We start from the raw sequence: 24,941 nt of genomic DNA, 5'->3' as shown, positions 1-24,941 counted from the left end.
TTTTTCAAATTTTGTCTGTCATAGTTGAAGTGTACCTATGATGAAAATTACAGGCCTCTCTCATCTTTTTAAGTGGGAGAACTTGCACAATTGGTGGCTGACAAAATATTTTTTTGCCCCACTGTATGCTGAGCACTTGTTGGCTGCTTTTCCTTCACTCTGCAGTCCAACTCATCCCAAACCATCTCCATTGGGTTGAGGTCGGGTGATTGTGGAGGCCAGGTCATCTAATGCAGCACTCAATCACTCTCCTTCTTTGTCAAATAGCCATTGCACAGCTTGGAGGTGTGTTGGGCCATTTTCCTGGAGAAAAATAAATGATAGTCCCACTAAGCACAAACCAGATGGGATGGTGTATCGTTGCAGAATTCTGTGGTAGCCATGCTGGTAAGTGTGCCTTGAATTCTAAATCACCAATCCACCTCCTCCTCCATGCTTCACGGTGGGAACTACACATGCGTAGATCATTCATTTACCTTCTCTGTGTCTCACAAAGACACAGAAGTTGGAACCAAAAATCTTAAATTTGGACTCAAAAGACCAAAGGACAGATTTCCACCGGTTTAAGAAACATTGCTCATGTTTCTTAACCCAAGTAAGTCTCTTCTTGGTATTGGTGTCCTTTAGTAGTGATTTCTTTGCAGGAATTCGACCACGAAGTCCTGATTCAAGCAGTCTCATCTGAACTGTTGATGTTGAGATGTGTCTGTTACTTGAACTCTGTATTTATTTGGGCTGCAATTTCTGAAGCTGGTAACTCTAATGAACTTATCCTCTGCAGCAGAGGTAACTCTGGGGGTTCCTTTCTTGTGGCGGTCTTCAAGAGAGTCAGTTTCAGCATCACTCTTGATGGTTTTTGCCACTGCACTTTAAAATTTCCGGATTGACTGACCTTGACTGACCTGAAATTCCACAAATGTAATTCCAAAACCACGCACACCTATTAATTGAAATGCATTCCAGGTGACTACCTCATGAAGATAGTTGAGAGAATGCCAAGGGTGTGCAAAGCTGTCATTAAGGCAAAGGGTGGCTACTTTGAAGAATCTCAGTGTTTAACACTTTTTTGGTTACTGCAATGATTCCATATGTGTTATTTCATAGTTTTGATGTCTTCACTTATTCTACAATGTAGAAAATTGTAAAAATAAAGAAAAACCCTTGAATGAGTAGGTGTGTCCAAACTTTTGACGGGTACTGTATGTGTGTGTGGTTTTCGCTGCCTCCAATGTGTATTTCACGAGGTTCCAGGAGTGCGATGCTCTTTGACTCTGTCCTCGAAGAGGCTTAGAGCTGATCGGTGGAGAGCCCGTGGCTAGAGGTCAAGGGTGAAGGTATAATTGTGTGTGATGGCGAGAGGCAGAGAAGGAGGGAGAAAGGGAGGGGTCCACCGTGATGCTTAGAGGGGGGGATAGAGGGAGAAGAGGGTCACAGAGGAATAGAGGGAGGGATAGAAAGAGGGAGGAGAGGGGCACAGAGGGATAGAGGGAATCATTTCGCTGCCCAGAGACAGCTAGACCAAAGAGAAGCCTTCAGTTCTGCTCTCCATGGGTCTTGTGCTATTTAGAGCCAGGCAGTTTGGTGTTATCTAACACAGCCCTGGCAGGGCTACAAAGGGGGGCTCTCTCTCTCTCTCCCTCCCTCTTTCCCTCTCTCTCTCTGCACCTCCTATACAGTACTCCCACATAAAATCCTTCGCTCTTTCCTTCTGCATTCATTTACTTTTCCCATTCCCTACCCTCTTTCTCATTGGCAACTCTTTGTTTCTACATCTCCCACTCTCTAGCTATACCAACCAACCCCTCACTCCCTCTTTCCACCTTCACCCTCTTCATCTCTCTCTCTCTCTCTCCATCTCTCCCCCTCATCTGTCCCTAAGAGCGGTGCTACAGGCTCCCATGCACACACTCAACCACCAGGCCTTTCAGCATGTTGATGCTTCGCAGAACCAGTGACACACACACACACACACACTCTCTTCGATGCCTAAGGAGCCTATATACTCCTGGTGAGATCTGCTCTAAAGTGTAATATATAAAGGGGATTGCACATTACACCACAGACACTAGAGTTCACCTGTGTGTGTGTGTGTGTGTGTGTGTGGTGTTTTTAATCAGACATGACGCCATATACGCCATCCTTTGTGGACCCCAGGAAGAGTATAGCTGCCGAGTTAAAATACTATCCAACAATTCCTTCAATGTGTGTGTTTCTCAGTGTGACTTGCCCAGGGACTGTGCTCAACTGAGAGAAAGCAGAGCCTTATAGCAACATTCAATGCTAGCAGAGCCAAGAACATGACAGACTAGATAAGGTTCTCCTTAGGATAACCTTTATTTAACTAGGCAAGTCAGTTAAGAACACATTCATTATTTAGAATGACGGCCTACCCCAGCCAAACCCTAACAACGTTGTGCACCGCCCTATGGGACTCCCAATTATGGACGGTTGTGATACAGCCTGGAATCGAACCAGGTTGGTGGTCGCATGGCAATTTTTAAACCATGTTTTAATGATACCAATGAATTGTGTTGATATTGTACCAGTTTTCATAAGGAGGTTTATATTATGTGTGGTAACTTTATCCACCATCAACTTTTTACTTATCTGTATCCATGTCAGCCATTTTGTGCCAAAACCATGCTGACTGAACACCAGTTTCCACAGTGGAGTGGTCATATTGGTGTATACAGAACGACTGTGACTTGACCTGATACAATATTCCATGGTGTGCGCCTTACCTGGCTGCCTTCTTTCTGCCAGAACACAGCGGGTGGAGGGTTGCCCTTGGTGCCACAGAGGAAGGTTACGGTGCGACCCTGGGCTGTGATCTGGTCCCGGGGTCGAACAACGATCTGAGGGGGCACTGTAGAGAGAGGGAAGAGTATGTTAGAATATCTAAAAAAAGATGTGCATGTTTTTATTTCTGCTGGGCAGTGTGTTAACTCATTTCTCTACGTCAGGATGTGTGTGTGTGCACGTGTGTGAGTGACCCTTTCTTAATCTGTGTGTGTGTCAGATCTGCATGAACTGTGTATGTCAACCAAGCTGTCACCACTGACACTGTGCACGTGTGCAATTCTTAGGGGCCCACCAAAACACTGTGTGAGGATAACAGTTCATCCCTTTCTATAACACAAACACTACGGGCACACACACACACACACACACACACACACACACACACACACACACACACACACACACACACACACACACACACCTCTGTTTAAATCACCACTTTGACACCCAAACCTGTTTAAACCTGACGGAAACCAGAGATGCAATGAGGGTGCTTTGTGTGTGTGGATTTCTAGTACAGACATCATTTTCCAGTACACACTTGACAATTCCTTGTACACACTTGTCTTCATTGAGAAACTCCATGTAGGCAGATGCCCCACCACATTTAACATTGATAAAGAGCTTTAAAAAAATGAGTATTGTTCGGTGCAGTGATAAAACTGAGCATCACGTCCATGTCGCTACAGCAACGACATTCGAACTTGTGCACGGTTTCTTCAATTACAATTTCTTCACATATTACATCTGTTTTCATGGGCTCGTGTTTTGAAGCCCTCTCGAGAAAAAACTGTTAATGTTGAAAATCCATGCTATTACAAACTTGCTTCCTCATATTATCGTTGCGATGCTGACCCGAACACGAGCCACTGCAGCTAATAGGACTAGGATTGTTTTTTAAAGCTCTACTTACAAGAATGTGACCCAGTGTAATTTGCAGCTAGTTAGCACGGGCTAGTTGAATTCTCATTGGCCTCTGTGTCCTTGTGCCAAAAGTATAGGATCATTGGAGCCTGCTCTTCTATATGCTAATTGGCTACCATATATGGGCTGCTGGAGGAGCATATAGAGGATCCCACTCTGCCTCTCTATCCAACCCTTGTAAAAATCCAACCTTGTAAAAATGATGTATTTGAAAGACAATAATAATAAAATGGGAAATAGGGGAGAACCCCCCCCACTATATCCTCACAATCTCTCCTCCATGACACCTATCACACCCACGCACATACCCGAACACACACATACAGCAACCTCTTGATTGCTATTGATCACACCACAAGCTATTGGCTCATTTTGCACGGAGGGACTGAATGTGGAATGATGTCACCTTTGCCCTTGTGGTGACTAATTGATTTCTCATCTCCCTGCCTGATCCCCCTCTCTTATTTCACTTTCTCTCTCAATTGGAGATGGAGAGACGAGGGGAGGAAGAGGGGGGGGGGGGGTAGAAAGAAAGGTATTGAAGGCCAGGGGGTAGAGAGAAAGGAGAGAGGTGGGGTGTGTGTGTGTGTGTGTGTGTGTGTGTGTGTGTGTGTGTGTGTGTGTGTGTGTGTGTGTGTGTGTGTGTGTGTGTGTGTGTGTGTGTGTGTGTGTGTGTGTGTGTGTGTGTGTGTGTGTGTGTGTGTGTGTGTGTGTGTGTGTGTGTGTGTGTGGAGTGAGTGAGTGAGAGCTGGTCCTGGGGCTCTGTTCACAAACAGAAACAGACCCCACAGAGCCCCAAGACAGCAACACAATTAGACCCAACCAAAAGATAATTACTTGACACATTGGAAAGAATTTACAAAAAAACAGCAAACTAGAATGCTATTTGGCACTAAACAGAGAGTACACAGTGGCAGAATACCTGACCACTGTGACTGACCCACAATTAAGACCCACAATCTTTGACTATGTACAGACTCAGTGAGCATAGCCTTGCTATTGAGAAAGGCTGCTCTCAATTGAGAAAGACATTGCTCTCCAAAGAAGACAGGCTATGTGCACACTGCCCACAAAATGAGGTGGAAACTGAGCTGCACTTCCTAACCTCCTGCCAAAAGTATGACCATATTAGAGACACATATTTCGCTCAGATTACACAGACCCACAAAGAATTTGAAAACAATTCCAATTTTGATAAACTCCCATATCTGTTGGGTGAAATACCACAGTGTGCAATCACAGCAGCAAGATTTGTGACCTGTTGCCACAAGAAAAGGGAAACCAGTGAAGCGCAAACACCACGATATTTATGTTTATTTACTTTCCCTTTTCATACTTTAACTATTTGCACATCATTACAACACTGTATATAGACATAATATGACATTTGAAATGTCTTTATTCTTTTGGAACTGTTGTGAGAGTAAAGTTTACTGTTATTCTTTTGTTGTTTATTTCACTTTTGTTTATTAGCTATTTCACTTGCTTTGGCAATGTAAACATATGTTTCTCATGCCAATAAAGCCCCTTAAATTGAATTGAAAGAAAGAGGAGATAGTTGGGGGGGGAGTGAGAGGTCAGAGAGAGGTCAGAGAGAAGAGGGGGCAAAGAAGAGAGCGAGAGAGTAGAGAGACGCAGGGAGGTACATTTACAGAGAGGAGGAAGCAAAAGGGAAAATGAGAGAGGTCTAGCAGAGCACAAAAATAGTGCCTTGGGTAGTATCCTCTTTACCTCTGCTCCCATTTCCTTTCAATTCATCAAACCAATAGACTTTCAAGGAGCAAAATCTCAGCATTCATTATCGACCCACCTAGAGAAGTTAGTCTAACAGAAAAACTATGACCAATTCGTTCAGTTACCTGCTCTGTGTATTTTCACTTTAAGAGATGTGTTTAATTCAGGATGGTTGCTCTATTTCCGAAGTGTGTACACTCTTGGAACAAATAGATGCTATCTAGAACCTAAAATGGTTATTCGGCTGTCTCCATGGAGAACCCTTTGAAGAACACTTTGATTCCAGGTAGAACCCTTTTGCTTGTTCTAAAATAGTTCTACTTGGAACAAAAAGGGTTCTACTATGGGGACAGCCGAAGAACCCTTTAAGAACCTTTTTTTCTAAGTGTACCACAAGCTTTCATCCTCCTCGATCGACCCCTTCTCCCTGCCACCCTCGCTCTTCGCACAGTGGGACATAAATCACTCGCAAAATAGACCCAGGGCAGAGGTCGCGGAGGGTCGTGTCCAGGGGTCAAACGAGACTCCACATGCCAACCCTAAAGGTCAACAAGGTCAAACCTGACATCCCCCTGCTGTCTGTCATTTGGGCGTTGGGCTGTGGGGAAGAAGAAGAGCTAGCTAGCGAACAAAAGTAAACACCAGCAAAAGGCATAATCTATGTTTCACCATATTCTGTCTCAGTAGCTATCTCCGGGGCCTGCACTCCTATTGATTCAATCCCATTCTCACGGCTGACGCAAGTGCTGAAATAGTGAAGAAACGCAGCCTAATACCCACATCTTATGTAATCTCACCGTAGGCTTGTGCACACACAGACAGAGACACGTACAACAAAAATGCACTATCAAAACAGGCAAAGCCAACGTACAGTGCCCTCAGAGAGCATTCACAACCCTCGACTTTTTCCATAATTTGTTGTGTTATACAGTCTGAATTTAAAATGGATTAAATAAAGATAGTTTGTCACTGGTCTACACTCTAAAAACAAATGTGCTATCTAGAACCTAAAAGGGTTCTTCATCTGTCCCCATAGGAGAACCCTTTGAAGAACCCTTATTGGTTCCAGGTAGAACCCTTTCCTCAGAGGGTTTTACATGGAACCCAAAATAATTTCACCTGGAACCAAAAATGGTTATCCTATGGGGACAGCCAAAGAACCCTTTAGAAACCCGTTTTCTAAGTGTCCACACAACACCCCATAATGTCAAAGTGGAATTGTGCTTTCGAAATTGACACAAATGAATAAAAAATGTAACGCTGAAATGTCTTGAGTCAAGAGGTATTTAACCCCTTTGTTGTGGCAAGCCTAAATGAGTTCAGGAGTAAAAATGTGCTTAACAAGTCACATAATAAGTTGCATATCTGTACCCCACACATACAGAACCCCACACATACAGACAATAGAGCAGTACATTTCAAACACAGATTCAACCACAAAGACCAGTGAGGTTTTCCTATGCCTTGCAAAGGCCCCCTATTGATAGATGGATAAAAAAAAATAAAAGCAGACATTGAATATCCCTTTGAGCATGTTGACGTTATCAATTACACTTGGTGTATCAATACACCAAGTCACAGCAAAGATAAAGGCGTCCTTCCTAAATAAGTTGCCGGAGACGAAGGAAATCGCTCAGGGATTTCACTATGAAAACAGTTACAGAGATTAATGGCTGTGATTGAAAACTGACAATGGATCAACAACATTGTAGTTACTCCACAACACTAACCTAATTGACAGAGTAAAAAGAAGGAAGCCTGTACAGAAGGATGCCAAACCATGCATCCCAGGTACTAAAGTAATACTGCAAAAAATGTGGCAAAGCAATTAACATTTTGTCCTGATTACAAAGTGTTATATTTGTGGTAAATCCAATACATTACTGAATACCGCTCTCTTCCAAACATAGTGGTGGCTGCATCATGTTATGTGTATGCTTGTAATTGTTAAGGACTGGAGAGTTTTTCAGGGTAAAAAAGAAAGTGAATGGAGGTAGGCACAGGCAAAATCCTAGAAGAAAACATGGTTCCACCAGACACTGGGAGATGTATTCAGCTTGTAATTGTTAAGGACTGGAGAGTTTTTCAGGGTAAAAAAGAAAGTGAATGGAGGTAGGCACAGGCAAAATCCTAGAAGAAAACATGGTTCCACCAGACACTGGGAGATGTATTCAGCTTGTAATTGTTAAGGACTGGAGAGTTTTTCAGGGTAAAAAAGAAAGTGAATGGAGGTAGGCACAGGCAAAATCCTAGAAGAAAACATGGTTCCACCAGACACTGGGAGATGTATTCAGCTTGTAATTGTTAAGGACTGGAGAGTTTTTCAGGGTAAAAAAGAAAGTGAATGGAGGTAGGCACAGGCAAAATCCTAGAAGAAAACATGGTTCCACCAGACACTGGGAGATGTATTCACCTTTCAGCAGGACAATAACCTATAACACAAGGCCAAATCTACTCTGGAGTTGTTTACCAAGAAGACAGTAAATGTTTCTGAGTGGCCGAGTTGCAAGTTTTATCTTAAATCTATTTGAACATCTATGTCACGACCAGAAAATGGTTGTGCACTGTAGCAATGATCAATAACCAATTTGACAGAGCTTGAACATTTTTGAAAAGAATAATGGGCAAATGTTCAGGAAACCAGGTGTGGAAAGCTCTTAGAGACTTAACCAGAAAGACTAACAGATATAATCGCTGCCAAAGCTGCTTCTACAAAGCATTGACTCAAGGTTGTGAATACTTAGGTAAATTAGATATTACTGTATTTCGTTTTCAATAAATGTGATTTATTTTCAAAAACATGTTTTCACTTTGTCATTATAGGGTATTATGTGTAGATGGGTGAGCGAAAACATGTTTTAATCCATTTTGAAATCAGGCTGTGAGTATCATTAAATGTGAAGACTTATTTTATCAAATCAATTCTCTAGGTTTAATTATTACGTGATGAAACTAACCATGTAAACATGAATTAACTAGGAAGTTGGGCCACCACAGAAAGTGTTGCGATTACAAGTTAAGTTAAGTTAAAAAAAATCCAAATATAACTCAGATATTTTAATATCTGGTCAAGTAATCTTCTATTAATGAATTATTAATTTTTACCTCATTTGTCTCATTCCAAACATCATACAATTCTTGGTTATCTGCACAAACCCTAGGTTACATAATGAATCAGCAATATACAAATTGGCTTAATTATTTATTTACTAAATAATCACAGAAATGCATAACAAACAAACAGTAGATATTAGTTACTAACAACAATAGAAAAGTCCCGAGTGGGCTAAGCTGATATGACGGTTTGGTAGACAAAGGACAGGGGTGGGGACCGAGAAAGAGCGGGAAATACAAAATCGATTCACTACACACAGTTGAAAATTCTAATCTTAGAAATGCTAATCCTTTGCACATGAACGGCCGCTCATTCTGAAAAAAAATAAAATGTACATATTTACGCCTGTATGTAGTTGTCTCTCCGTTGAAAACACTTGATCGTCCTGTAGAGTTCACCAGAGTCTCTGGTTAACTTTCCCAGAAGTCATGTCTTCGTGGTTGTAGATACTTCAGAGTACCACAATGTTCACAGAATAAATGCTTCGGCGGCTGTCGGTATTCCTTTTTCTAAGTTTACGTAGTTTCTAGCTGCAAACTAGTCATTTGTGTCGTCTAGAATTTGCTCCTTCTACTGTAGTGAATGAAAATCTCAGAGTTGAACAATTTCCAGCCATGTAGCCAAAACAACAGCTTCTGGGGCCTATAGAATTGTAGCCATTCCAACGTGGGGACTCTGTCCCAGCGTCCTCTGTCTTCTTAATTATTCGAGACGTCCGGCTTACCGTGGGTCTCTTTGTCGTGAAATGTACATTTCGTCACGGGTGGTTTTATACTCTGGAGTAGAAAAGGACGGTTCCATGACGCCAACGTAATGTCTATGCTCACGTGGGCGTGGCCATTGATTTGGTTAACTTAATATGAAAACCCATACTCTCATTTAGAAGGTTAACATCACATTACATCTTTTCAAAAATAGTTTCATGTTTAATCACATACATTTCACAATATTTAGATATAAACATGACAGCTGGGAAATGTACACATTAAGAGATAGAGTTATATGTGTTTTCTGTCCTTCATGAGATCACCGAATGAAACACATTCGTCATAACTGTCCCTCAAGTGTCCACGGACCATTCCCACATTCTCAAAAAGTAGAAATCTTGTTTAGTTCTCCCATTTCGGGGATTAGTAGTTTTGAACTAAGAGGAGCTCTTGGTTCTGGTAGACTCTCTCAATACTGCATGGCAGTTTCTACCAGGTATTTAAGACCTGACATAAAGTCATAAAACTGTGGAGAGAGAGAGAGAGAGAGAGAGAGAGAGAGAGATAGATAGAGAGAGAGATATAGAGAGAGATAGAGAGATAGAAGGCTCTGCTCACACTTACTGGTCTGAGGGCAAGACACACGACCAACAACATTGGACACTTTATGGAACATCAAAGAAAATCGGAAATACAGACATTGTCATCCTACAAGAAACATGGTATAGAGGAGAAGGACCCACTGGTTGCCCTCTAGGTTACAGAGACCTGGTAGTCCCATCCAACAAACTACCAGGTGTGAAACAGGGAAGGGACTCAGGGGGTATGCTAATTTGGTATAGAGCAAACCTAACTCACTCCATTAAATTAATCAAAACAGGAACATTTTACATTTGGCTAGAAATTCAAAAGGAAATTCATCTAAACAGAGAAAAATGTCCTCCTGTGTGCTACCTATATCCCCCCACTAGAATCCCCATACTTTAATGAAGACAGCTATCCAATCAATCATTTCCAGGCCCAGGGACATGTACTAGTCTGTGGCGACCTAAACCAGACAAGAACCTGACACCCTCAGCACACAGGGGGACAAACACCTGCCTGGAGGTGACAGCATTCCCTCCCCCATATGCCCCCCTAGGCACAACTATGACAACATAACCAACAAAAATGGGCCACAACTCCTGCAGCTCTGTCGCACACTGGGTATGTTTATAGTCAATGGTATGCTTTGAGGGGACTCCTATGGTAGGTAAACCTATAGCTCATCTCTTGGCAGTAGTACTGTAGACTACTTTATCACTGACCTCAACCCAGAGTCTCTCAGAGCGTTCACAGTCAGCCCACTGACGCCCCTATCAGATCACAGCAAAATCACAGTCTACTTGAATAGAGCAATACTCAATCATTAGGCATCAAAGCCAAAGGAACTGAGTAATATTAAGAAATGCTATAGTTGGAAGGAATGTAGTGTGGAAACCTACCAAAAAACACTTAGGCAACAGCAAATTCAATCCCTTTTAGACAACTTCCTGGACAAAACGTTCCACTGTAATAGTGAAGGTGTCAACTTGGCAGTATAAAATCTTAACATTATATTTGACCTATCAGCTTCCCTATCAAATCAAAAAATGTCAAACATAAAACTGAAGAAAATGAACAACAATGACAAATGGTTTGATGAAGAATGCAAAAACCTAAGAAAGAAATTGAGAAACCTGTCCAACCAAAAACATAGAGATCCAGAAAACCTTGAGTCTATGCATCACTAAAACAATACAGAAATACACTATGGAAAAAGAAGGAACAGCACATCAGAAATCAGCTCAATGTAATTGAAGAATCCATAGACTCTAAACACTTCCGGGAAAATTGGAAAACACTAAACAACACGAAGGATTATCTTTCCAAAATTGAGATGTATGGGTAAACCACTTCTCCAATCTTTTTGGTTCTCTAACAAAGAACAAACAGCAAAAACATATACATGATCAAATACAAATCTTAGAATCAACTATTAAAAGCTACCAGAACCCACTGGATTCTCCAATTACCTTGAATGAACTACAGGACAAAATAGAAACCTTCAAACCCAAAAAGGCCTGTGGTGTTGATGGTGTCCTCAATGAAATTATAAAATATACAGACAACAAATTCCAATTGGTTATACTAAAACTCTAACATCCTCCTTTGGAACCACGGAGTGATCACCCAAATCCACGAAAGTGGAGACAAATTTGACCCCAATAACTACCGTGGGATATGCATCAACAGCAACCTTGGGAAAATCCTATGCATTATCATTAACAGCAGACTCGTACATTTCCTCAGTGAAAACAATGTACTGAGCAAATGCCCAATTTGTTTTTTACCAAAATATCGTACAACAGACCACGTATTCACTCTGCACACCCTAATTGACAAACATGATTTGTTGATTTAAAAAAAGCCTTAGACTCAATTTGGCATGAGGGTCTGCTATACAAATAGATGGAAAGTGGTGTTGTGGGAATAACATACGACATTATAAAATCCATGTACACAAACAACAAGTGCGCGGTTTCTTCCGACAGGGCCGTGGGGTGAGAAGGGATGCAGCTTAAGCCCCACCCTCTTCAACATATATATCAAAGAATTGGTGAGTGCACTAGAACAGTCTGCAGCACCCGGCCTCACCCTAGTAGAATCTGAAGTCAAATGTCTACTGTTTGCTGATGATCTGGTGCTTCTGTCACCAACCAAGGGGGGCCTAGATCTTCTGCACAGATTCTGCCAGACCTGGGCCCTGACAGTAAATCTCTGTAAGACCAAAATAATTGTGTTCCAAAAAAGGTCCATTTGCCAGGACCACAAATACAAATTCCATCTAGACACCGTTGCCCTAGAGCACATAAAAAACTATACATACCTTGGCCTTATCATCAGCGCCACAGGTAACTTCCACAAAGCTGTGAACAATCTGAGAGACAAGGCAAGAAGGGCATTCTATGCCATCAAAAGGAACATAAAAATTTACATACCAATTAGCATCTGGCTAAAAAAATACTTGGATCAGTTAAAGAATCCATTGCCCTTTATGGTTGTAAGGTCTGGGGTCCGCTCACCAACCAAGAATTCACAAAATGGGACAAACACCAAATTGAGACTCCACATGCAGAATTCTGCAAAAATATCCTCAGTGTACAACATAAAACACCAAAGAATGCATGCAGAGAAGAATTAGGCCGATACCCGCTAATTATCAAAATCCAGAAAAGATCCTTTAAATTCTACAACCACCTAAAACGAAGCGATTCCCAAACCTTCCATAACAATGCCATCCCCTAGAGAGAGATGAACCTGGAGAAGAGTCCCTCATTAAGAAAGCTGGTCCTGGGGCTCTGTTCACAAACACAAACAGACCCCACAGAGCCACAGGACAGCAACACAATTAGATCCAACCAAATCATGAGAAAACAAAAAGATAATTATTTCACATAGGAAAGAATTAACAAAAAAAGAGCAAACTACAATGCCATTTGGCCCTAAACAGAGAGTACACAGTGGCAGAATACCTGACCACGGTGACTTACCCAAACGTAAGGAAAGCTTTGACTATGTACAGACTCAGTGAGCATAGCCTTGCTATTGACAAAGGCCGCCATAGGCAGACCTGGCTCTCAAGAGAAGACAGGTTATGTGCACACTTCCCACAAAATGAGGTGGAAATTGAGCTGCACTTCCTATCCTCCTGCCAAATGTATGACCATATTGAAGACACATATTTCCCTCAGACCCACAAAGAATTTGAAAACAAATCCAATTTTGATAAACTCCCATATCTGTTTGGTGAAATACCACAGTGAGCAATCACAGCAGCAAGATTTGTGACCTGTTGTCACAAGAAAAGAGCAACCAGTGAAGAACAAACAACATTATAAATACAACCCACATTTCTGTTCAGTTATTTTACCTTTTGTATTTCAACCATTTTATTATTTAGCCTTTATTTAACTAGGCAAGTCAGTTAAGAACAAATTATTATTTACTCCACACTAGACAAGGGGCTTGATTACGACGACTTGACCAGGAGCAAATCCATCTACTTCTATCTCAGAATGATTGGTGGGGTTTTCAACTGGGACTTTTCCCCCTCCGAAGCTCCATCTCGAGAATAACAATGGCGATGCTTGATTTGAGGAGGCACACTCTCTTGCACATCGCCTATGGCTACAATAAATAATTAGCCATAATGGGCACAGCACTACACTGCTGAGCTTCAGAGGCAGGGAAAACAGAGAAGCATGAAAGTTCTCACTTGGGATAGCACATTGTGGGAACACACTGTAATGGATATAAAATATACATAACACCAAAATTGAGCGAACGTATCAGATGTGTCATAGGGAAGAGATGAGAAATGGCATCCAGCTACTACACGTTTTGGAAACTTAGTTCTATATTTAAAGCCACAATCCTGAATTAGTTAATCCGTCAAAGGTCATTTGGTTTGGTTTTAAGCTGAGGGATGGGGCTGGAGAAATGTCGGATGGCTCAAAATGGAGTCTTGCATTTATCCACCATGAAATAAAGACAATCACTTTGAATTTAAAAAAGGGGAGTCCATTGACTTTTGTTAAGTGCCTATTGCAACCAAGTACACACATAACTGAGAAAACATGAATAAGAGAGAGTCTATTTTAACCTGTGGTAGTTCAGGACTCTTTCTTTATGATAAGATAAATGAGGGAGGTATGTTCAGAAGGAGAGTGGTGGTCAGAGTGAGAGGTAAAGCAGCTGTGAGATGGTGTGTGTGTGCGTGCATGTGTGTGTGTGTACAGATGTGTGTTCACGAGGAAGTGTGTGTGTGTGTGTGTGTGTGTGTGTGTGTGTGTGTGTGTGTGTGTGTGCATGAGTAAGTGATTGTGTACATTTGGTGTGTGTGTTTGTGTGTATAGCACTTTTCAACTGATTCCTCAGCCCCCCACATACTGTGCTTATGCTAGGCCAGATCAGAGTGCAGTTAGTTTCAGTGCTGAAGTTGAATGGAACACAGTAACTCACAGCAGGCCTCTATATCAAACAGTGGCAGACAAAGTGGTTACAACAGACGATCTAAAACAATGCACTAAGAGAAACGGGGCTCACAGTAGGTGCGCGTGTGTGTGCGTGAATAGGCCCTCAAATCCTCTAAAAGTTATACAGCTGTACCATTGAGAGCTTCCTTGATCGCCTCCCTTGATCGCGTGGCGCTACAGCTAACAATAGCTAACAAAATGGTTACACGGACAGAGTTGACCCTTCTATCTTATTTGTATTTTTGCACGCAATGTATTGAGATAAGCATCAATAGGTTGACACTCGTCTTTTACTATTGACTGCAAATGTATTGACATAATCATCAACCCCGTGACACCAATATGTTTCCATAGAATGCAATGTATTGACGTAAGTGTCAATTGGTTGACACTTATCTTTCCCCATTGACTGTGATGTATTGACTTAAGAGTCAACCTTGTTACACTCATCTTTTACCATTGAATGCAATGTGTTAACAACAGCTTCTATCCCAAAGCCATAAGACTGCTAAATAGCTAACAAAATGGCTACACGGACTGAGTTGACCTTTATGTTTGTATATACAGTACCAGTCAAAAGTTTGGACACACCTACTCATTCAAGGGTTTTTCTTTATTTTTACTATTTTCTACATTGTAGAATAATAGTGAAGACATCAAAAATATGAAATAACACATATGGAATCATGTAGTAACCAAAAAAACAAATCAAAATATATTTTATATTTGAGATTCTTCAAAGTAGCCACCCTTTGCCTTAATGACAACTTTGCACACTCTTGGCATTCTCTCAACCAGTTTCATGAGTTGGTCACCTGGAATGCATTTCAATTAACAGTTAACAGTTAAAAGTTAATTTGTGGAATTTCTTTCCTTAATACGTTTGAGCCAATCAGTTGTGTTGTGACAAGGAAGGGGTTCAATTCTCGGGATGACTCTTTTCTCTGTATATATCAATGATGTCGCTCTTGCTGCTGGTGATTCTCTGACCCACCGCTACACAGACAACACCATTCTGTATACATCTGGCCCTTCTTTGGACACTGTGCTAACGAACCTCGAAACGAGCTTCAATGCCATACAACACTCCTTCTGTGGCCTCCATCTGCTTTTAAATGCTAGTAAAACTAAGTGTATGCTCTTCAACCGATTGCTGCCCGCACCCTCCCGCCCAACTAGCATCACTACTATGGATGTTTCTGACTTAGAATATGTGGACAACTACAAATACCTAGGTGTCTGGCCAGACTGTAAACTCCTTCCAGACTCACATTAAGCATCTCAATCCAAAATTAAATCTAGAATCAGCTTTCCATTTTGCAACAAAGCCTCCTTCACTCATGCTGCTAAACATACCCAAATCTGACTATCCTACCGATCATTGACTCCGGCGATGTAATTTACAAAACAGCCTCCAACACTTTACTCAGCAAACTGGATGTAGTTTATCACAGTGCCATCCGTTTTGTCACCAAAGCCCCATATACTACCCAGCACTGCGACCTGTATGTGTCACACCCTGATCTGTTTCACTTGTCCTTGTTATTGTCTCCACCCCCTCCAGGTGTCGCTTGTTTTCCCCAGTGTATTTACCCCTGTGGTTCCTGTCTCTCTGTGCCAGTGTATTTATCCCTGTGTTTCCTGTCTCTCTGTGCCAGTTTGTCTTGTATATCCAAGGCAACGAGCATGTTTTTCCCCGTGCTCATGCCTTTTCTATTCTCTTTTTGCTGGTCCTCCCGGTTTTGACCCTTGTCTGTTTCTGCACTCTGTAGCCGCCTGCCTGACCATTCTGCCTGCCTTGAGCTCGAGCCTGTCTGCCACTCTGTACCTCCTGGACTCTGAACTGGTTTGGACCTTTTGCCTGTCCACGACCATTCTCTTGCCTATGCCTTTTTGGATCAATAAACATCTAAGACTCCAACCATCTGCCTCCTGTGTCTGCATCTGGGTCCGCCTTGTGCCCTGATAGTATGCTCTCGTTGGCTGGCCCTCGCTTCATATTTGTCGCCAAACCCACTGGCTCCAAGTCATCTATAAGTCTTTGCTAGGTAAAGACCCGCCTTATCTCAGCTCACTGGTCACCATAGCAACACCCACCCGTAGCACGCGCTCCAGCAGGTATATTTCACTGGTCATCCCCAAAGCCAACACTTGCTTGGGCCGCCTTTCCTTCCAGTTCTCTGCTGCCAATGACTGGAACAAACTGAAAAAATCACTGAAGCTGGAGTCTTAAATCTCCCTCTCTAACTTTAAGCATCAGCTGTCAGAGCAGCTTACCGATCACTGTACCTGTACACAGCCAATCTTTAAATAGCACACCCAACTACCTCATCCACATATTGTTACTAATCCTCTTGCTCTTTTGCACCGCAGAATCTCTACTTGCACATCATCATCTGCACATCAATCACTCCAGTGTTAATGCTAAATTGTAAATATTTTGCATCTATGGCCTATTTATTGGCTTACCTCCCTACTCTTGTACATTTTCACACACTGTACATAGATTGTTCTATTGTGTTATTGGCTGTATGTTTGTTTGTGTAACTCTGTGTTGTTTTTGTCGCACTGCTTTGCTTTATCATGGCCAGGTCGCAGTTGTAAATGAGAACTTGTTCTCAACTGGCCTACCTGGTTAAATAAAGATTAAATAAAAAGGAGGGGGGGGGGGGGGAATACAGAAGATAGACCTATTTGGTAAAAGACCATTCCATATTATGGCAAGAACAGCTCAAATAAGCAAAGAGAAACAACAGCCCATCATTACTTTAAGACATGAAGGTCAGTCAATCTGGAAAATGTCAAGAACTTTGAACATTTCTTCAAGTCCCGTCACAAAAACCATCAAGCGCTATGGTGAAACTGTCTCTCATGAGGACTGCCACAGGAAAGGAAGACCCAGAGTTACCTCTGCTGCAGAGGATATGTTCATTAGAGTTACCAGCCTCAGATTGCAGCGCAAATAAATACTTCAGAGTTTAAGTAACGGACACATCTCAACATCAACTGTTCAGAGGAGACGGCGTTGATTTATAAAAATGTATTTAACTAGGCAAGTCAGTTAATAACTAATTCTTATTTTATAATGACGGCCAACCCCAGCCAAACCCTCCCCTAACCCAGATGACGCTGGCTCAATTGTGCACCGCCCAATGGGACTCCCAATCACAGCCAGTTGTGATAAAGCCCAGGATTAACACCTCTAATACTAAGATGCAGTGCCTTAGATCACTGCTCCACTCAGGAGCCCAAGACGCTTTTTAAAATTTAACTAGGCAAGTCAGTTAAGAACAAATTCTTATTTACAATGACGGCCTAGGGACAGTGGGTTAACTGCCTTGATCAGGGGCAGAGCGACAGATTTTTTACTTGTCAGCTCAGGGACCACGATCTAAAAGGTTGCTGGCCCAACGCTCTAACCACTAAACTACCTGCCTCCCCTTGCTACCTTGGTGGTCAATTTGCTGCAAAGAAACCACTACTAAAGGACACCAATAAGAAGGAAAGACTTGCTTGGGCCAAGAAACACGAGCAATGGACATTAGACCGGTGGAAATCTGTCCTTTGGTCTGATGAGTCCAAATTTCAGATTATTGGTTCCAACTGCCGTGTCTTTGTGAGATTCAGAGTAGGTGAACAGATGATCTCTGCATGTGTGGCTCCCACCATGAAGCATGGAGGAGGAGGTGTGATGGTGCTTTGCTGGTGACACTGTCTGTGATGTATTTAGAATTCAAGGCACACATAACCAGCATGTCTACCACAGCATAGATCTGCAGTGATACGACATCCCATCTGGTTTGTGCTTAGTGGGACTATCATTTATTTTTCAACAGGACAATGACCCAACACACCTCCAGGCTGTGTAAGGGATATTTGACCAAGAAGGAGAGTGATGAAGTGCTGCATCAGATGACCTGGCCTCCACATTCACCCGACCTCAACCCAATTGAGATGATTTTGGATGAGTTGGACCACAGAGTGAAGGAAAAGCAGCCAACAAGTGCTCAGCATATGTGGAAATCCTTCAAGACTGTTCGAAAAGCATTCCTTATGAAGCTGGTTGAGAGAATTCCAAGAGTGTGCAACGCTGTCATCAAGGCAAAATTTGGCTACTTTGAAGAATCTTAAATATAAAATATATTTAGACTTGTTTGACACTTTTTGGTTACTACATGATTCCATATGTATTATTTCATAGTTTTGATGTCTTCACTATTATTCTACAATGACAATGTAGAAAATAGTGAAAATAAAAGCCCTTGAATGAGTAGATGTGTCCAAACTTTTGACTGGTACTGTATATATATATACACACCTTTCTTTGCAGTCTCTATGCACACTCACAGGGCCCTACACAGTAACACACACACATTGACACTCCAAACATACACACAAACACTCACAAACACTCATAATTTGCTCACACACACACATGCACATACAATACATTTATACTGACTCTACACATACACACACACACACACACACACACTCACACAATCATATTCGCTGCTGCTACTCTGTTTATCATAATATCCTGATGCCTATTCACCTTACCCCTTACATATGTCCCTCTATTACTCCAGTATCTGTAACGGTTTTCTATATGAGAAGGAGAGTCGGACCAAAATGCAGCATGTAGATTGCGATCCATGTTTTAATGAACAAACGTAAAACACGAATCAATGCAAACACTACAAAAATAAAGAACGCGAATGAACGTAACGAAAACCTAAAACAGCCTATCTGGTGGAAAACACATAGACAGGAACAATCACCCACAAACACACAGTGAACCCCAGGCTACCTAAATATGGTTCCCAATCAGAGACAATGACGAACACCTGCCTCTGACTGAGAACCATATCAGGCTGAACATAGAAATAGACAAACAAGACATGAAACATAGAATGCCCACTCAGATCACACCCTGACCAATCAAAACATAGAAAATACAAAGTAAACTATGGTCAGGGCGTGACAGTACCCCCCCCCCAAGGTGCGGACTCCGGCCGCAAAACCTGAACCTATAGGGGAGGGTCTGGGTGGGCATCTGTCCGCGGTGGCGGCTCTGGCGCTGGACGTGGACCCCACTCCATGACAGTTTTAATCCCCCTCCTAAACGTCCCTAAATAGGTTACCCACCACAATGATAACATGGGACAGAGGGACAGCTCGGGACAGAGGTAACTCGGGACAGATGGGTAGCTCAGCCCTGAGAGGAAGCTCAGCACTGAGAAGAAGCTCAGCACTGAGAAGCTCAGCACTGAGAGGAAGCTCAGGCAGGTGGTTGGATCCGGCAGATCCTGGCTGGCTGGCGGTTCTGGAAGATCCTGGCTGACTGGCGGATCCGGAAGATCCTGGCTGACTGGCGGATCCGGAAGATCCTGGCTGACTGGCGGATCCGGAAGATCCTGGCTGACTGGCGGATCCGGAAGATCCTGGCTGACTGGCGGATCCGGAAGATCCTGGCTGACTGGCGGATCCGGAAGATCCTGGCTGACTGGCGGATCCGGAAGATCCTGGCTGACTGGCGGATCCGGAAGATCCTGGCTGACTGGCGGATCCGGAAGATCCTGGCTGACTGGCGGATCCGGAAGATCCTGGCTGACTGGCGGATCCGGAAGATCCTGGCTGACTGGCGGATCCGGAAGAGTCTGGTCGACTGGCGGATCCGGAAGAGTCTGGTCGACTGGCGGATCCGGAAGAGTCTGGTCGACTGGCGGATCCGGAAGAGTCTGGTCGACTGGCGGATCCGGAAGAGTCTGGTCGACTGGCGGATCCGGAAGAGTCTGGTCGACTGGCGGATCCGGAAGAGTCTGGTCGACTGGCGGATCCGGAAGAGTCTGGTCGACTGGCGGATCCGGAAGAGTCTGGTCGACTGGCGGATCCGGAAGAGTCTGGTCGACTGGCAGATCTGGGAGAGTCTGGTCGACTGGCAGATCTGGGAGAGTCTGGTCGACTGGCAGCTCTGGCTGCTCCATGCTGACTGGCTGCTCCATGATGACTGGCAGCTCTGGCTGCTCCATGCTGACTGGCTGCTCTGGCTGCTCCATGCTGACTGGCTGCTCTGGCTGCTCCATGCTGACTGGCTGCTCTGGCTGCTCCATGCTGACTGGCTGCTCCATGCTGACTGGCTGCTCCATGCTGACTGGCGGCCCTGGCTGCTCCATGCTGACTGGCGGCCCTGGCTGCTCCATGCTGACTGGCGGCCCTGGCTGCTCCATGCTGACTGGCAGCTCTGGCGGCTCCTTGCAGACTGGCAGCTCTGGCGGCTCCTTGCAGACTGGCAGCTCTGGCGGCTCCTTGCAGACTGGCAGCTCTGGCGGCTCCTTGCAGACTGGCAGCTTTGGCGGCATCCTGCAGACTGGCAGCTCTGGCGGCTCCTTGCAGACTGGCAGCTCCTTGCAGACTGGCAGCTCTATGCAGACTGGCAGCTCCTTGCAGACTGGCAGCTCTATGCTAACTGGCAGCTCTATGCTAACTGGCAGCTCTATGCTAACTGGCAGCTCTATGCTAACTGGCAGCTCTATGCTAACTGGCAGTTCTGAACAGGCGGGAGACTCCGGCAGCGCTGTAGAGGCGGAAAGCTCTGACAGCGCTAAACAGGCGGGAGACTCCGACAGCGCTGAAGAGGAGGGAGGCTCTGGCAGCGCTGGACAGGCGAGGCGCACTGTAGGCCTGATGCGTGGTGCTGGCACTGGTGGTACTGGGCCGAGGACACGCACAGGAAGCCTGGTGCGGGGAGCTGCTACCGGAGGGCTGGGGTGTGGAGGTGGTACTGGAAAAACCGGACCGTGCAGGCGCACTGGAGCTCTTGAGCACCGAGCCTGCCCAACCTTACCTGGTTGAATGCTCACGGTCGCCCTGCCAGTGCGGCGAGGTGGAATAGCCCGCACTGGGCTATGCAGGCGAACCGGAGACACCGAGCGCAAGGCTGGTGCCATGTAAGCCGGCCCAAGGAGACGCACTGGGGACCAGCTGCGTAGAGCCGGCTTCATGGCATTAGGCTCGACGCTCAATCTAGCCCGGCCAACACGCGGAGCTGGAATATACCGCACCGGGCTATGCACCCGCACTGGAGACACCGTGCGCACCACTGCATAACACGGTGCCTGTCCGGTCTCTCTAGCCCCCCGGTAAGCACAGGGAGTCTGCCCAGGTCTCCTACCTGGCGTAGCCATACTCCCTGTTAGCCCCCCCCCAAGAAATTTTTGGGGCTGCTTCTCAGGCTTCCATCCGCTACGTCGTGCTGCCTCCTCATATCTGCGCCTCTCCGCTTTCGCCGCCTCCAGTTCTTCTTTGGGGCGGCGATATTCTCCTGGCTGAGCCCAGGGTCCTCTTCCTTCTAATTCGTCCTCCCATGTCCATACCTCCTCTTTGGGCTGCTCCTTTGGGCGGCTACACTCCCCTGGTTTAGCCCAGGGTCCTCTCCCGTCGAGGATTTCCTCCCATGTCCAGAAATCCTTATTGCGCGTCTCCTCGCGCTGCTCCTGCCTGTTGACACGCTGCTTGGTCCTTTTGTGGTGGGTGATTCTGTAACGGTTTTCTATATGAGAAGGAGAGTCGGACCAAAATGCAGCATGTAGATTGCGATCCATGTTTTAATGAACAAACGTAAAACACGAATCAATGCAAACACTACAAAAATAAAGAACGCGAATGAACGTAACGAAAACCTAAAACAGCCTATCTGGTGGAAAACACATAGACAGGAACAATCACCCACAAACACACAGTGAACCCCAGGCTACCTAAATATGGTTCCCAATCAGAGACAATGACGAACACCTGCCTCTGACTGAGAACCATATCAGGCTGAACATAGAAATAGACAAACAAGACATGAAACATAGAATGCCCACTCAGATCACACCCTGACCAATCAAAACATAGAAAATACAAAGTAAACTATGGTCAGGGCGTGACAGTATCGCTGTACATTGTAAATATGGTATTGGAACTGACTGACCCTGTATATATTATGCTTACTTACTTTCTCGTGTTCTTCTTATTTTTATTTCTCATGTATTTTTGTTCTACCTTATGTTGTTTTAGTATTACATTGTTATGGATTACTGCATTGTTGGGTTTAGAGCTAGCAAGAAAGACATTTCACACACACACACACACACACACACACACACACACACGGTAAGCAACAAAGCACAGCCATGTCCTCGGAGAGAGCTCCTCAGGGGCTAAGAGTGACAGGCAGCTGTCACAGTCACACGATGATGTCGACAGACAACAGCCACATACATACGCTCGAGTAGACCCGCTCGCAATTAAAAATGCACCCAAACGCTATTAATACTGCATCAAAAAGACAATGTTTTAAGCTTGAGAGGACTTGTAAAAGACCTGCTAAAGTTAAAGTTACCCCCTGCAGAACAGAATGAATGAGTACAATGTTCTGGGCCTTCAAGTTTTTTCCCTGAAGAAAACAATTGAAAGAGCTTTTTGTGCTAAACTCCTTGCCTTCATGTAGATCTAATCCATAGTAAATTAGGAAGATTAAAGTGAACCGGTGTGTACTGACATTGCATGCTGATATGTTGCTGATAAAATGGATATCTTAATGTAGTTGTTTTTTTTCTTCATAAATTCAGTCTATTTTCTCTCTCTCTTTCTCTCTATTTTTCGCTTTGTTTCTTCATTTCTCTCACTCTCTCTCTCAAGCACACACACACACACACACACACACACACACACACACCCTGTCCTCTCTCTCTCTCTCTCTCACCCACTCTCTCCTCTCTGACCCACTTGCTCAATAATTGGGTTGTTTTCCGCCCCACACAAGACTGCCTATTTAACAGGCTTTCAAACATCGCCCCAGTGCCTTCCCAGTCTTTAATCTGTTGTATCTAAATTAGTCTTACACCTTATTTCCACCTCTATTGTCCCTGTCCTTTATACATGCTAATATGCAGGGCAGTTTAGGAAATTACACGCTGAGATTATGTTATGATTTTAATGGCGCTGCGGGCATGATAAAAAAAGATCCTTTGAGATTGCTATCCCGAACGAGCCCCCATTAAGGGACCCACCCGTTTCTTCTCCTTTCCCCTCCACTTCTCATTTTGTGCAAAATGTTTATTGTCTGATGCGAAGTTTATTTTTTATACTGTTCTTCAACAAGCCAATTATAAGTGGAGTCTTTCCCCCCCATCTTTCCTCCCTGTGCCCAAAACCCTAAATAAATAAATATATATATTTACTTACATTTCGTACATTCATTGCTAATTATCTAATGCTCCTGTAGCCAAATTGAAATAGATTTGTAAGCATATAGCTTTATTTTCTGCAAAATCCCACTCATCCCACTGTACACAATCTCAAAGAGAGTTGCTTGGCTACCCAGACTCCTTGCCCTGGCCAAATGCTACGCCATGCTCATGGACTTTAGTTTCTTCTCCACAATGAGTCTGGATGTGACTCCCCGACCCTCCCCGACCCTACACCAAATGCGAACACATTCGGGGGCATTTGATTGGTCCAGAAACCGATGGGTTGGGCCTTAGTCAGAACACACTTAGGTAAAGCGGTGGTTTGAAAATGTGTCATTAGCTTTGATACTCTGATTGGTTAGAGACGATTCAATCACTTATTACTTTGTTTTGTACAACGCCCCTCGCGCCCCTCCTCACCACAAAAGATTTCAATGATGTCTGTCTAAAGTATGTAACGAACGACAGAGCAGTGAATTTTTTTTTTGTGTGAGTCGTCAGGCTACAAAGAGAGGCTGAAGAGCAGTGGGCTATCAGCTGATAATAGCAAATGTAGATTATGTAAACCAACTAGTTAGCTAGCTAGCTAATTAGCTATGCTGTTTAAACAATCTAACTTGTCTTTACCTGTGATTGGAGTTTGTTCTGCTACTGACATTTTCCTCTTAGGCCTACTAACAAACAGTCTAATTAAAGCCTTCTCTGTTCTTGACTGTGATATGACACCTGCAACTGAAAAGTGAGCCACTACTACACTTTCGTTGCGTGCAGGTATCTCATACATGCAGTGCACACTCGCGTTGGGGCAGAGGAGCAGGTGAGGGGGAATTGTCCACACAATAAAAGGTGAAATTAGCTAGTTTGATGGGAATATAATTTAAATAACGAGAGAAAATCGACTAAAAGTGAAATAAAAAGTTAATAATTAACCAATCTGAAATGGGAACTTTACTCATAGGAGGACAAAAGGGCAGGGGCTCAGGCCCCTTAGACCTCTACCTGTGCATGTGCCTTGTGGCCTGTATACAGTTCCTTCTTAATCTACCATTTCCACTTCATTTTCTTTCATTTTGACATGTACACTCTCTGAAGAAATATAGTGCAATATCTTCCGTTTCGTGGCAGAACAACGTTTAATTTCATAGCTATGGCTTGCTTTTTTGGTTTTATGAGAGACAGAAAAGCTTCTGGGTTACTCCAAAAATAACTTTTTGTTAACCTACACTTGACTGCTACCACAAAAACATGGCTCTTATTTTCATTCACAATAATATGCGAGTAGCTGATGGTTTGGCGCTTAATTGATGTTAGCATCTTCGGACTGTGTCCAAAATTAGTCGCACGTGGTGATTTGGGCGGTGGGAGG

General features: G+C 43.8%; 1 protein-coding gene across 5 annotated transcripts in view; it reads right to left on the bottom strand.

Annotated features, from left to right (window-relative positions):
* Positions 1 to 24,941, bottom strand: part of robo3 (roundabout, axon guidance receptor, homolog 3 (Drosophila)) — a 280,104-nt gene that overhangs the window by 43,039 nt on the left and 212,124 nt on the right. For all 5 annotated transcript variants that reach the window (XM_036937600.1, XM_036937603.1, XM_036937601.1 and 2 more), the window contains one exon: positions 2,742 to 2,866. In XM_036937600.1, coding sequence (XP_036793495.1) covers positions 2,742 to 2,866 — 125 coding nt within the window. The remainder of the gene's footprint in view (positions 1 to 2,741; positions 2,867 to 24,941) is intronic.

Source organism: Oncorhynchus mykiss, chromosome 12, assembly GCF_013265735.2.
Source record: "Oncorhynchus mykiss isolate Arlee chromosome 12, USDA_OmykA_1.1, whole genome shotgun sequence".
In the NCBI taxonomy this organism is placed as follows: domain Eukaryota; kingdom Metazoa; phylum Chordata; class Actinopteri; order Salmoniformes; family Salmonidae; genus Oncorhynchus; species Oncorhynchus mykiss.
Note: the sequence above shows the minus strand (reverse complement) of the source record. Positions and strands in the feature narration are given on the sequence as shown.